The following is a 15,491-nucleotide window of genomic DNA, read 5'->3' as shown; positions in this document are numbered from 1 at the left end:
ATTTGAAATATAAATTGCAAGAGTATACGTTTCGAACCAAAATTGAGCCAAAAACGACAAATTCATGTACTTGACAATCCGAAACCAAATCAATATAGTAAATCAACTTTTTTTATTTTAGTTAATTAATTAGTGATTTTGGTTTGCAGATGCACACACCAAACAATTTGACAGAACTAGTGATATAATCTTATATCAAATTCAACAAAGGAAAACAAAGACAGCCAGATTACCAGATTTGATGACATGACCTGAGCAACTGATGTTTACTTTTCATAACTTCAAAGAATTCGTTTCACAAGGTTTGCTTATGAACAATTTCTATGTAACAAGAGTTCTTTGGACATAGAATTGAATCAGCAGGTGACTCATGATGAAACGAGGAAATAGATCTTATTGAAACGTCATTCATTTCAAATAAAAAGCTGAAATTTAGTTTCATGATCGATACAAGATGGATACGTAAAAGAAGAAAACAGATGAGTTAACTTGAGACAGCCAAAGTTAACTTTCTGCATCCACTGGCACAGTGTTTTCATGGTTTTGGGCTTCTAAGAGTCTCATCTGGTTCTCTGCATGTTCTCTTTCGCACTGGCTGATTCCTATTATGATATCGAGCATGGTGCCAGTGGTACCAAAGAATACCAATGGCCCCAGTGATTTCCTGCGTATTCCGACGGGAATTGCAATTAAAGCACCAGCTACGGAGAAAAACCATGTTCCGAGTGCACTACAAGTACCAACACGCATGGTTAGATATTGTCAACTCAGACATATATACAAATCACAAACATTTTCTTCAAGTCAATTCAACAGAACATGCTAGGCAAGTCAGTAATATCATATCAAAGATACTCTGTTGATCAAACTAGTCGCAATTACAAAACGTATTGATATGAACAAAAAGGCAAGGAAGATGATGAAATTGAAGCCGCCAGTGAAATAAATAAACTGGTGATGCATCTGCCTGTAAAATAAAGTTCCTGCACTATGAGAAACTGCAAAAACAACTATTGCATATGGCATGTGGTAGGTTTACTACCTTGAAGTATCTGGAGCATTATTTCAATAAGACTAATCAACGAACGAAAGATACCAAACCAAAAAAAATCATCCATATAGTGAAAAAAAGGGCAGCCCAGTGCACGAAGCTCCCGCTATACGAGGTCCGGGGAATGATCTATTGTACGTAGCCTTACCTTGATTTTTGCAAGAGACTGTTTCTAGGAAAAATAACGTATGCCTTTTTTGCTACTGATATATATATATATATACTCACTTTGTGTAAAGAGAAGTATGAAATAGTCGAAGTAAAATAAGTTATTATGAAAAGATACAACAACTAACCTTATCCCACTAGGTGTGGTCGGCTATATGAATTTTTTTATGTCATTGGACTCTCCCTTGCTATATCATCATTTATATTTAAATAAATTTTATTTTATTGTTGCTAATCAAGTATTTTTTTGGTCTTCCTCGTTTGATGTGCGTATTTGTCATAGTTTCACATCGTCAATTGGAGCATTTAAGTATATGTTCGTACCATCTTAAATGTGTCTATCGGAGTTTTCCATAAATAGATGCAACTCTGACTCTCTCTAATGCTCTCATTTCTTATTTTGTTCATCCTCAAATGTCCACAAATCGATCTTAACATCCTCATCTCTGCAACTCTATCTTCTGCACATGTACTCAAATCATAGCTCAACATTCAACATCATATAACATGGCAGGTCGAACCGTCGTTTCCCTTTTAAGTTTTAGAGGCACTTTACGATCATATAAAACCCTCGATGCTTTTCTCCATTTTAACTATCCTGCTTGTATTCTATGTAAGACATCTCTCTTAATTCTTCTATCCTTTTGCAAAAATGATACTAAATACTTAAAACTCTTAGTTTCAGACAACTCATCATCTCCTATCTTAACAATTCCCTCATTATGTCTAATATTGTTAAACTTAAATTTTATATATTATGTCTTTACTCTAGTAAGCCTAAAACTTTTTACTTCTAGGGTATACCACTAAAATTTTAGTTTAACATTTACTATTTCATCTGCTAAAATAATATCATCTGCAAATAACATGCACAATACTATGTTTTGAATGTGTCTAGTGAGTTTGTCTATGATTAGTGTAAAAAGACAAGGACTTAGAATTGTTCTTTGATGTAACCTTATTTTTATTGAAAATGGTTCAATTAATCCGTTTGAAAACTTCACAATCTTATACATATTCTTAATTAGTTCAATCTATGCTACAGTAATACATCTCTTTTCTAAAATTCTCCATATAATTTCTCTTAAAACATTATGATCTTGCTTTTGCTCACGATACTTTTCAAATAGTTGCCTAAGATGTATAATTTCTATTGTCGACTTTCTAGGCATGAACCTAAATTGATTTTTGGTCACTTCCATAATTTTTTTTTTCTATTATTCTTTCCAAAAATTTCATGGTATGACTCATTAGTTTAACACCTTTATACTTTGCAAATTTTATATGTCTCCCTTATTCATATATAAAGGAACTAGAGTACTTATCCTGATTTAACATTTTTTTTATTTTCAATTTCATGTTAAATAATTTTGTAAATCATTCAATACTTTGTTTCTCTCAGTACTTCCATACCTCTATCGGAATATCATTTGGTTCAACAACTTTTTCATTTTACATCATATTTAAAGCTTGTTCTACTTTAAAAATTTGAATTCTACGATAAAAATTTAAATTTATATATTCATTTGACCTACTTAAATTAACTAAATTCAGTTGGTCACCTAAAACTTTATTAAAAAATTGATAAAAATACCTCTTTCACCGCACTTTTATTTTTTTCATCATTTACTAGTACCCTATTGCATTTATCGTGAATACATCTGATTTGGATAAAATTTCTTGTCTTCCTCTCTATCACTTTAGCTATTCTATCAATGTCTTTATTTTATTCACTTCTTTCTTAGTCTCTTTTTTGACTATTGTATATTTATTTAAGTTTTCCTTGTTCTTACAAATATATAATTCCTAATAGGCTGTTCGTTTTTCTTTTCCTTTCTCATTCCACCATAAAAAAAAATAATTAACCAGGCTGAGTAACATCGAGTCTGGAGTGACCGGCCTAGCTCCACGGAAATTTTCCACCGGCCACAGGATAAATCGCGAAGCACTTGCAGCGGACGACCAACATCCCTTAGTTGCAAGTCCCATTTGGAGATAAAATCCTTGCACTTACTTGATGGTGCATGCCCATTTGACTCATCGAGTACGCTCTTAACTATTATTTTCAATTTTGATATTATCTTATCCCATACTGTATTAGAATTACCATATATTTACCTAATGTTTGTACTCTACTTTTTCCTTAAATATATTTTGTTTTCTATCATTTAACTTCCACTACTTAAATTTAGCAGTCGTGTTATCTTTCTTTTTTTGTAACTATGATTGAGGCGTATATCCAATGTTACTAACCTATGTTGGATAATTAAATTTTCTCCATTGGGTGACCTTGCAATCTTTACAAATCTTTATATCCCTCTTCCTAATCATAAGAAAATCAGTTTGCGATTTATTATTTCCACTTTTGAACGTGACCAAGTGTTCTTATTTTTTCTTAAAAAACATATTAATTATTATAAGGTTATATGCTATCACAAAATTCAATATAGTTTTCTCTTCTTCATTTCTTGTTTCAAACCTATAATCCTTATGCACCCTCTCATATTCCTCATTTTACACTCCGACATGTCCATTTAGATCGTCTTCTATTAAAATTATTTCAATTGACAGCATGTTTTGTAATACTTCATCTAGATCGTCCCAAAACTTTGATTTAGTATCTTAATCTAATCCTACTTGAGGTACATATATGCTAATTATGTTCATAGTTTCTTTCGCCAGCTATAATTCTATCTCCCTTTCTAACTACTCCCACAACTTCATTCTTTAACAAACTATCTACAACAATACTCACTCCATTTCTTGTTTTACTCTTTCCTGTGTACCATAACTTAAAATCTAAATTCTTTACCATCTTTGTCTTCTCACTACCTATTTTATCTTTTGTACACACAATATTAATTTTTCTCCTAATCATCGTATCTACTGCCTCAATTGTTTTGACAATGAAGGTTCCTATGTTCCATGTTCTAAGTCCTTGCCAAGACATTATAATCAGATCCTGCAACGCATTTCTTCCGAGGAACAATCTAACATTAACACAATAGTTTAATTGATCAATTCATTAAATATTTGTCTTATCTGAGCTTGAGATTGGCCATAACAGGGTAATTCGTTGCGGAGTTATCCTTTATTTTATGAAATTAAAATAACTTGAGAAATCCTTTCCCTTTCCTTTATCTCTTTGAGAAAAAATTCCTGATAGATTTTCAGTCAGCCGCTGAATACTTGGATATTCCATTTCACAATTTGCAGCAATGAGTTGAACAATTTCTTCATAATTTTCTGGTCGTAATTCAAGAGCATGTTCTCTTCTCCCACCACCTTCGCTGGCGAATGGATTAGTCCATTCATCATCTGAGTAGGTGTCCCAAATTGGTTTGGTGTTTGACAGTGAGGATAAATACTAAATATAATCAAGGTAGGAATCAGGTTCCTCCTCATAGTTTAGAGTAGTGTCCATGGGCTGCGGTACAGAGGCCCCTGGGCTTGTAGTCGCTGCATGAGCTTCCTCAAAACATATGTGGGAAGAATCATTTTCCACCAAAACTGCCAGCTTTTCCTGTGGCACTAGTTTTCCCACTGACTCGAGTAAGGTTCAGGTTCTGCCTGAATTCCTTGCAAGAGTTTCTTCTTATAGAGAACGTTGGGTGCTCATTGGGCCCCATCAACACGTTTTTCAAATAAGAAGATCAGAAGGAATCTTCATAGTGCTTCATAAAGCTACTTTAATAAAGCTACTTTAATAAAGTAAAGCTTGTATGGACGTTGAGTAGTCATTCATTGGGTCCATCATGCTTCAAACTTTAAAATTACGCATGCGAGAGACACAGTCTTGCAGAAGATAAGATGATTGTGTCAGTTGGTCGTCACATTGCTTGACAGCTGGATACCAATCATTCCACCAGTTATCCTTTCCTCTGCACTTATTGCACTCTTGTAACTTTAGTGAGTGGATGATGCGTAGTTGTTGGAGTGCATTGATTGCTTGCACTGCAGCTCTTTGTTCAAGTTGGTGCAAATCTTCAGAGATTTGGTCGAATCTTTTGAGTAGGACTGGTTGATTATGGCGTTTACTTGATTCTCGTTGGTATTGTTCAGCGAGGCTGAGAGGGCCTTCAGGGCCTTGATCAACATCTCCTGGGCCTCCTGGTTGGGTTTCTTCTCGAGCTCCTTGAGTGCTTGTGGAACCAGAGCTAGCTTGCCAAGGTCTTGTTCCGGCCATTCTGAAAAAGTTAACACTGATATTAGGCGAGAAAGAGAATCAACTACCTGATTATTTTTGCCATCAATATGTTCAAATTTGACCAAAGGTCCTGCTCCAGTGATATAATCGGTGAAAGAAAGCCATCTAACTCGTGATGGTTTGTGGTTTGCTGTCTTCCCGAAGAAGCTGATTATAGCTTGACAATCTGTTCTTATGAGAAGTTCAGCTTTATCAAGAAAATAAATCTTCAGAGACTCCATTGTATTTAAGACGGCATAAATTTCAGCATCTATAGTTGATTTGGGAGGATTAAACTTCCCACTTGCATATGCACAAATTTTCTCCGAAGATATAGAGTCAAATTTATTTTGTTTCCACTTACAGACCCCCCCCCCCCCCCAACCATCCATGCAACCGTCAACTTCTAAAATAATATAGCATTCAGGAGGAGGTATCTCTAGATCTGGAAGTTGCTGAACCTTTTCTTTAATTTGTTTTATCAAGTCCCAATCCTGCTGATTTAACTTCCTTTCCCCTTTGGGTGAAGTTTTAGCATATAAAGGTCCAAGCAATTTTCCGAAATTAGGAATGTAATTCCTGGCATAATTTAAAAGACCTAACCATGATCTCATACCTTTGGTGGTCTTGAGTTCATTGTCTTTAAAATCAGCAATCTTTGAGATAACATGTGGTTGTAATTTGATTCTGCAATTGCCAATAATTGCACCCAAGAATTCAATCTCAGTTACTGCAATCTTCATCTTAGTAGGACTCAATACAAGTCCATTTAATTGACAAATATTAAGCATCTGTTGGAGATGCTGTTCATGGCTCTTCTCATCTGGAGAGAAAACCAAGATGTCGTCAATATAAACAGCAATAAAATCCTCTGTTCCTTTGAAACAGAGATCCATTTTTCGTTGAAATATTGCTGGGGCATTTTTCAAACCAAATGGCATAACGAGCCATTCATACAACCCATCAGGTACCCAAAATGCGGTCCATTCTATAGAGTCAGGGTGCATAGCTACTTGATGGAACCCGCTTTTCAGATCAAATTTGGAAAAGATACAACTATTACTAACCTTCTTTAAGATGGTATTAATACCAGGAAGGCTATACTGGTCTTTATGAGTTATGTCATTGAGACGTTATTAATTAAACACCAGCCTTTCTTTGCCCTTCTTTTCTTTTCCAGTATCAGGGTCAATGGTAGTACCTGAATTAACAATAATGGCAGTTGTTCTGTGTCGGCTTTTACTGGGACGGATGATTCCCAAGTCTAGTAAAGACTTAATATGTTTAGAAAATGCCTCCTTCTGAATTGGAGTCAAATGTTTGAGAGGCCGATATTCAATAATAAATTCTGGATTTTTGATATCCAGATGACAAAGAACTTTGTTTTTCTGCCAATGTTGGAGAGGATTTTCTCCAATAATTCCTTGTTTCTTCAGCTGCTGTAATATGGGGTCAAACCTTTGCTTGAGTGATGGATTAATTTTCTCTGCTGAATATATCACCATCTCCTTAATTTGTATGTATTCGTCTTCATCTAGATTCAGTTCTCCGATTGCTGCATTTACAGATGGTAAAATATTTATAGTTGTTAAATTTTTGTAAAAAGTTACCATATTGCCTTCAATGCGGAGTCCCCCATGCATTGCTCTGATGAAATTACACCCGATGATAAATTGAATATTATCCCCAAGAACCATAGGAAAGCTATAGGTATAGGGAATTCTGAAGATATTATCCCCAATAATCATTAGCCCATTCTTTAGCTTCATATTAGCGGATTGTTGTGAGTTAATACCGCTAAAGTTTACCACATAAGTATTTTGTTCCAGAGCATTTTTGGGAACGGATCTTTGGTCTACACAACATGTTGTTGCGCCGGTATCCAAAATTGCCTTTAACTTGAATTTAGGAATACCTGGTATATCCATTTCCACAGTTAAATTGTACAGCATATTTTTTACTAACCGTGGGCTTGATGTAGAAGGTTTTGATGTTGTTGCAATTGTTTCTTCAATAAACATATTTGCAGCTTCTTCTTCAAGTTCGTGAAAATCTTTTTGTAAATCTTGTTCCAGCTGCAAGGCTTCCCATTGTGATTTATAATATGCAACTTCTTCTTTTAACCTTCGGATTTCTTCTTCACACCAGATGATATAACTTCTCTGCTCCTGTATTAAGTTCATAGGATTAAATGGAGTTGCAGGTGCAGGGGTTACAGGTACCTCTTTGTTAAAGTAATAGGGCCCGCATAAATTGCATACTGTAAGGTAGCACTCCGGACAGTGTATCCTGGCTCTCTGAATAGTTAATCTTTTGCAATAGGTACAAGTGGTTGATTTTGGAGCAATAATTTTTTCATTATGCTTCCATTGATGCATACAGTTTGACTGTGAATCTGTCAGTTTGATCTGTTGCCTGTATCCTCCATCTTCCAAACCTAACATATACAGTGAATTTATTTGCAAGGTTTGGACAGAGTGTTGTACCTCGAGAATATCATCTTCTCCTTCAGAAATACTGTAAATGGCGTCACTTTGAGCTTCTCCTTCTTGTACAGATAAGATATCATAATCATCAGGAATTTCTAATTGCTCAAAGATTGCTACCCTTTTGACATTTCTTTTATCATTAGGACAATCTTTTGCGAAGTGTCCTTCTTGACCACACAAATAACACTTGCACTTTTTGTTTCTTAATAAATGCTTTCGCTTTTCAATTCTAGCATGAGTGTTATGTGGTTTACCTTTATAAGTTTTTGATTGTCGGATCCCCATTTTCTTCGATCCAGCCTTCTGATAGTACCCTGGGATAGGGATTTGGTTGCAAAAAGATAGATCTTTTAACGATCTTTTGAATGCCGCATCCTTGCACTCCTGCTCAAGAAATTTATGAGCAAATATAATTCTGGGAAAAACTCCTACTGTTAAACCGGGATGCTTTGCTTCAAAGGCTGTCTTGATTCTATTTCCGAGATCCCCAGGCATTTTTAACCAAAATTTTTCTGAAAGTTCTGGTCCTGCAAAGCCAATCTCATATAATCATTGATGTACTGGATTATGTGCTTAACATTATTACAGGATAATTTTTCTAAATCCCTGTATGCTGAATTTTGAACTTCAGTTGAACCCTGAGTAGGGTCCTCAGCAGAAAACACACGTCTCATTTGAGATAGAATGTTCTGTGTACCTTCTCGCCCTTCACTGATGACAATAAGGGCATCATATTCAGTAGGGTAAGTCATTCTCCACTGAATCCATGTGATTTTCTCAATTTCTCCCAACAGGTTTTCAATAAACTCTATTTTTTCTTTAGAGTCTGAGAAGGCTTGTGATGCCACAAAATTTTTGGTAATAGATTCCCATCTTGAGAAGGCGTCATCAAATAAATTTAATTGTTCTGGAATAACAAAAAGGGCCCCACTTTGTTGTTGTGCTGATGGTAGGGTCCATATATTTTATCTTGTGATGCCTTTGGAGGTTGCTGCTCATATATGGGCTGAAAACTTGGGCCTGGAGTATTATTAGCCGGTGGATATCCAGGTGGCCACATTGCTGTATCTTGAGGGGGTCGATATGGAGAAATTACCGTACTAGTTGAATATATCTGTTCTTCCCCGATTAGATTTTCAGTCAGCCGCTGAATACTTGGATATTCCATTTCACAATTTGCAGCAATGAGTTGAACAATTTCTTCATAATTTTCTGGTCGTAATTCAAGAGCATGTTCTCTTCTCCCACCACCTTCACTGGCGAATGGATTAGTCCATTCATCATCTGAGTAGGTGTCCCAAATTGGTTTGGTGTTTGACAGTGAGGATAAATACTGAATATAATCAAGGTAGGAATCAGGTTCCTCCTCATAGTTTAGAGTAGTGTCCATGGGCTGCGGTACAGAGGCCCCTGGGCTTGTAGTCGCTGCATGGGCTTCCTCAAAACATATGTGGGAAGAATCATTTTCCACCAAAACTGCCAGCTTTTCCTGTGGCATTAGTAAGGAAAAGACATCCTGCGTTGTAAGTTTGTGGGGTTCTTGAGAAGAAGAGGCTTCATTAATTGGTAAAAAGACAGAATGTTGATCTGTAGATCCAAAGCCTTGCTCTCCTCGTTCAGTATAACTCAGATGAGGAACTTCATATACTTCTGGCATAGCTATTTTCTCAAGGATTAATTGTGCAATATCTTGATGAGAAGTAATAAGTATAGGAAGGCTAGTTCTATTAAACAAAAGAACTTGTACCTCACCCCGATAGTCTGAATCAATTACTCCAGCTCCTACTTCAACTCCATGTTTCCATGCAAAGCCCGATCGTGAAGCTATACGACCATAATATCCATATGGGATTTCTATTCGTAGGCCTGTATGTACGAGTTCTCGTCCATATGGCTCGATAATAGCATCATGACTTGCTGCTATATCAAGACCAGCAGATCCCTCTGTTTTTCTTTTTGGGAGTACTGCCTGTGGAAACATTCGATTTACTAAAATATGAGGCTCAATTTTAGGAGTGTACCTTGGGGAGTAATTTTCTTGCTCTGCTATTTGTTTTCCTTTGTCATAAATATTATCAGAATCTCCATAATTTTCAAGATATTCTGATTCCGTGCCGTCAAAGTAAGTAAAAACACCAGGATGTGTTTCAATCAATACCGCCAAAATTTCTTCATCTCTGTCATTATATTTTGGTGGTTCTGCTACTTGGGCTGCTGCATAATTGTTGAAGCTTAATGATATGCGTCCATCCATCATTGTTTGACTATTTACTTCTGCTGGTTGCATAGGAATAGTAATTTGAGTAGGATTAATGGTCCAATTTAGACCTTGCAGTCGATGAGTTGAAAATCTTCTTCCAGGTAAGGCTTTTACTCCGTGAGAAGTAAGATAATCTACAACACCTTGAACTTCGTAAGCAAAACCAACATTAGGTGTATTTGAAAGCCTACCTACCAGTCCTCTTGTGATTAGCAAATTAGCTTCGCTATTTTGCCAGGCTTCATATCCTCTTGTAAGGATGGATATTTGAACATTTCGGTAGAAATCGCCAATTGTCATCATAATTTCTGGAATCACGTAGATCATTTGGCTTCCTTTGGTAAGATCTACTTCCATTGTTGCTATGATTGCCTGATGACCTTGCCACCTATTATCTCGAAAGACAACAAGTGCCATCGTTCCTTCTTGTTGACGGTGTAATATTTGTATGCGTACCTGAAGGACTCCAAGGTGAATATATTGCATCCCACTTCGTCGTAGTTGATTGAAGCTTTCTTCTTGTATAAAGCTTCTGTCCACTTGATGGTTGTCAGTCACAAGTATTGCTTCTTCAGATCTATGCACATATACTCGATGATGTGCATCATCCCTTCGGGAGTGGTAAAGTACCTCAGCCGGTACTATGGAAGCTCGTTCTTGCATGGATAATTGTAATTGAGTTTCAGGCTCAATTTGTTGTTCAAGAGTATGCCTTGTTGAAGTACCACCAATAAGAGCTTGCCCAACGCGCCTTGCTGCTTGTTGTGTGTTGAACAATCGCCGTTGATTTCGCCGATAACCTCGTATTTGATCTTCAAATAGTGGTGTTGTGGTTATTTGCTGCTACTCTGTCCTTGTGGTTGCCATGATCCTTTCAATTTTTCTTGTTCTTCTTTTAGAATTTTATAAGGATCTTTGAAAACATACAGTTTTCCAGGCTTTTCTTTAGGCTTAGAGAGAGTAAGGTTTTGCAATTTTGTAATCAGGTCTGATGGAAAAGGAGTTGGATTTTGTTTTTGTAGACTGGCTTGAATTTCTTTTAGTGTTTCAGAAATTTGGACAAGTAGCTGGATTTGGGTATTGTTTTGCTTAATGATTGTGGAAATACTAGGTGTAGAACCCTGGTAATCACTTGGTTTAGCGAAACCAGTTGAGGGTGATTCTATAGGATCAGTTGCAGAAATTGCTTCTCTATAGGATGAAGTGTTTCTTGAAATAATATAATTACTCATAAAAGGGATCAGTACTTACAGGGATTCCTGTTGCCTTGGCGAGGGTAGTTCCTTTCCTGAGAATCTCATATAGATGTGCCCTTGGTTTTCTTAGGCCTCCTGCCGTTTTAACCAAGTTAGGATCTATCCTTTCGTTTCTCAGAATTGCATAGTGCCAACACGCCAAAACAAAAGAATTTGTAAGGCTCTGATACCAAAAGAGGGTAGCGGAAGTAAAGCAAGAACGCAAACTTGGAATTAAGAACTAGAAGGTTTACAAACTAGTTTTCCCACTGACTCGAGTAAGGTTCAGGTTATGCCTGAATTCCTTGCAAGAGTTTCTTCTTATAGAGAACATGTTCTATGCTACTTGTATTGGCACTGGTGCTTACAGGAGCAACCCATATGCCATGTTGTTCTGAAGTCATTGCTGCCCAAAGTTGCCATATTCTTGCCAAGAGTAGAACGATATTCATGAATAAAGCGCACACGTACACCCAAAAATCTAACATGGTATCACAAAAGTAATAGTTCTCCGAAAACACTCAAGTGGCCATTCAAATAGTATGGATATGGACCAAAATAGGTGATTAATAGGCATAAGCTGCACATCAATCAGAACTTTTCCCCATAAAAATAGGCACATAATAATGGTCACATGATCTTACGTAAATGTTTATTATACTATTCTACAACAATAAGATATGCACATAGTTTGTACAAATTTGTTTCCTCTAAAGACACCAAAGCCCCTATGACAGTGTATTCATAGAAAAAAGAATAACAAGCAAAAATGACAAAACTTAAAACCAAAAGTGTTTTGACTTCTACTCAGAAAAATATAATACATTTGTTGTTTGTATAGCACACACAAGCATCACTCTAGTAGGTTGCAATTGCATGCTTTATAAAGAGAAAGAACTGAGCAAGGTAGGTAACTAAGCATGCCAAGAAAATAAGTTTTCTTACTTTATCATTATAAATGTACCAATCCAATAGCTTCTCAATATGATGTACGCAAAGAATAAATGGAAAGCCACTGCTTGAAGGAACTCAACTCTGATAATTCATTGTACTTTGAAGGAGGTATTTCTCCTAAACCAACAACAAAATGTGATATTTTATTTCAAATTTACAAGCAATAGTCGACTCCTATAAAATTCACAGATATAATTGAAAGTGTAGGCAACTTTGTCCAGAAAACACTGGAACTTCCACAATGGGATTAATTGGATCATTTCCTCTTTGCTAAATGTGGCTATGTAAAACAACTGAGTTCAGCTCGGTGGATGATAACAAAAATTTTATTTCACTAGTAAGATCAAACATGGTCAGATGTTACAAATGGCGATTCGGTAAAAAAAAAAAAACCAAAAACACAGGACAGAACACGAACTCTTTCATGCATTTACTCGCCCTGATATCATTGATCACATAACTCAAATGAAAAAGGATGTACAATCGAGCTAGAGTTCTTATAAGGACAAACAAAAGATCTGGATAGGAAGAAGGACGAGATAAATAAACAAATCAAAAGGTGAAATTTTAATCTTCGACGGCATGGCAAACAAAACGCAACGATTTTCAGAGGATATATCAAGCATTATCGGTCGTAGAAGGAGAATTCGATCGACGAGCGGAATGACTTACTTGGCAACAGTGCAATCCGCGAGCTGCTTGACGTCGCCCTGACCGTCGCCCTGACCGCCGCCTGGTATACCCTTTTCCATCTTCCGCTCGATCACCGCCGCGCGCCTCGACCTCGCAAGCGGTTTAATAAAAGGATCCCTCAATTAGGTTACCTGGAGGTTCACGTATTATTCACCAACCAGGAAACAGAGTACAGTAACATCCGATTGGTCGGAAAGTGGATCCCACGATAAATCGTAAGGCTAGCAAATCAGGTTACAGTCATGCGCTTCTTTCCGCATTCTGACGCCCTTCTTTCGTTCCTCTCGCCTCTCGTGTGAAACGTAGCGGACGGAAAATAGAGCCGTCGCAGTGATCGTGGTCGCAAGAAATGGCCATCCGAAGGAGTTTGCAGATATGTAAGCCTAATATATCATCTTCTTTTCTAGGAATAGGTTCAAAAGATCATAAGTTCTGGGTGTCACGTCCCAAGGTAATATCTGTTAAAAAAAATTTAGACAACATCTCTTCGGCCAATACGGCTGAAACAATAAATATAAAATACAATAATAATTCACACAATTTATATCATCTCAACCTCTTGCTAACACAACCACGCAGTTTATTTGAAAACAACCTACTCCACTACTACGACGAAAAACACATAACACAACAGAGAAACCATCGCAGCGGAAAAATAAATAGTAGACCAAAACTCGCTAAAAATCCTCGAGTACAAGTCATACATCACATATATATATAAAATATATAACAAGGAAACCAAAAACTAGGGTTGTAAATGAACCAAGCGTTCATGAACAAGCTTGGTGTTCGGCTTGGTAAGAGCTTGTTTATGTTCGTTCAATATACATAAGATTAATTAAACAAACAAACTTGAACACATATATGTTCAACTCGTTAATGTTCGTAAACAACATTCATGAAAATGTCCGTGAACAATGTTTACAAACCATATTCATTAATATAACTCTTTTCAATATGCTCAATAATTAATCAAACAACTAAAAGTTTCAAACAATCAAACAAACTTGAATTGAGAGCTTGATAACATCTAAATGAACCAAGGACAAACCAAGCTCAAGCCAAGCTTGAATTGAGAGCTTGATAACATCTAAATGAACCAAGCTCAAGCCAAGCTTTAAACAAGCTCAAGCTAATAAAAAATAAATCAAGCCAAGCTTGAACACTCATTTCAAAAGCTTGGTTCATTTTAAGCTCGGCTCGGCTCGGCTTGGTTACCTTATCAAACAAGTTTGAACACCCCAAAGCTCGGCTCGGCTCAGCTTGTTTACAGCCCTACCAAAAACCGAAAATATATGAATCCGTCGCAACAAGTGGTGGGGACTAGCGATTCGAACCTCCTGATGACCTCAACCTGAAATAGAGTAAATTCAATGGTGTGAGTTCAACAACTCAGTGGGTATTGGGCTGATATGCATAATAAGAAATAACTAATAGTAATAAATATGTGTACAGTCTCCTGGAGTAATGAAAAATGTAAAACTGTAAGAAAAGGAGAAGTTGTACTCACCAAGACCTCCTATCAGAATAATAAGGTCGTCAGATCAAAAGTAACATGTCTCTGTATGCATGTCAAACATATGCATCCACCAAATATGCAGTAAATAAAGTGCAGCAAACACAAACAATAAATGCAATCATGCATATGATGTCAATGACATATCCTGGTCACCCCTGACGCTAGTCAGCCATCTCACACACCATGGTGAGACCGAGTGGGTAGGGCTATGACAACTGTGGACTCTGTCATCACTGCTCCTGATGAGTGACCAAGTGGACAGGATGCTGTCGAAGTACACCTATCTTCCTATCTCAAATCATAAGTGGGGGAGCTCAATGCTCTCATCTCCCTGAGACAATTCAGAGGAGGGATCCCTGCCGGCTACCACGCTGCGTTACCACTACCCATTAGCGGACCAGCGGAGCCTAACAGAGTAACCTGCTACAACACACCCTCCTGAATAAAAACCACTAACCCATGAGTGGTTGTATGTGCAGATCCATGTAACTGGCGATGTGCTCAACAATAATAGAGCCGACAATCGCTCAGCATGCAATCATGCGAGATGGTGCATGACACTAAACATGAAAATCCTGACCATATCTAGCTCCATAAAACATGTACCAAAAATAAATTGATCAAATAAACAAATCTAGGTACACGGGTCAGATATGGTAAATGTCTAGTCTGGTGTATCATAAGGCATGGTATGTCACTACCACTATGAACATAAATAATCAAGAGAGTAATGAATGCAAGATAGGTAAACAAAACCAAGCATGCAACAGGTAACAAGTAGTGACATACCGATACAGATAATGTTGGAACAATCTAGGTGCCCTAGGTTTTGATGTTTGGGCAAATGTTTAAGTTAGGTTTATTGTTGTATTTGATATGCATTGTGAGTGTGTAGGATACAGGTACAACAAGGAAAGTCCAAGTGTGATCTTGGAA

The 15,491-nt window shown here is 36.9% G+C and overlaps 1 protein-coding gene across 1 annotated transcript; it reads right to left on the bottom strand.

Moving 5' to 3' along the window:
* Positions 1–377: 377 nt before the first annotated feature.
* Positions 378–13,171, bottom strand: LOC122017004. Its single transcript, XM_042574455.1, has 2 exons — positions 13,016–13,171; positions 378–730 (listed from the first exon to the last, which is right to left on the bottom strand). The coding sequence occupies exons 1-2, from the start codon at positions 13,093–13,095 to the stop codon at positions 505–507; spliced, it is 306 nt and encodes a 101-aa protein (XP_042430389.1). The 5' UTR covers positions 13,096–13,171; the 3' UTR covers positions 378–504.
* Between the last annotated feature and the right edge of the window lie 2,320 nt (positions 13,172–15,491).

Source organism: Zingiber officinale, chromosome 8B (genome assembly GCF_018446385.1).
Source record: "Zingiber officinale cultivar Zhangliang chromosome 8B, Zo_v1.1, whole genome shotgun sequence".
Taxonomy (NCBI): domain Eukaryota; kingdom Viridiplantae; phylum Streptophyta; class Magnoliopsida; order Zingiberales; family Zingiberaceae; genus Zingiber; species Zingiber officinale.
The sequence above is the reverse complement of the archived record's forward strand: the minus strand, read 5'-3'. Positions and strand labels throughout refer to the sequence as shown.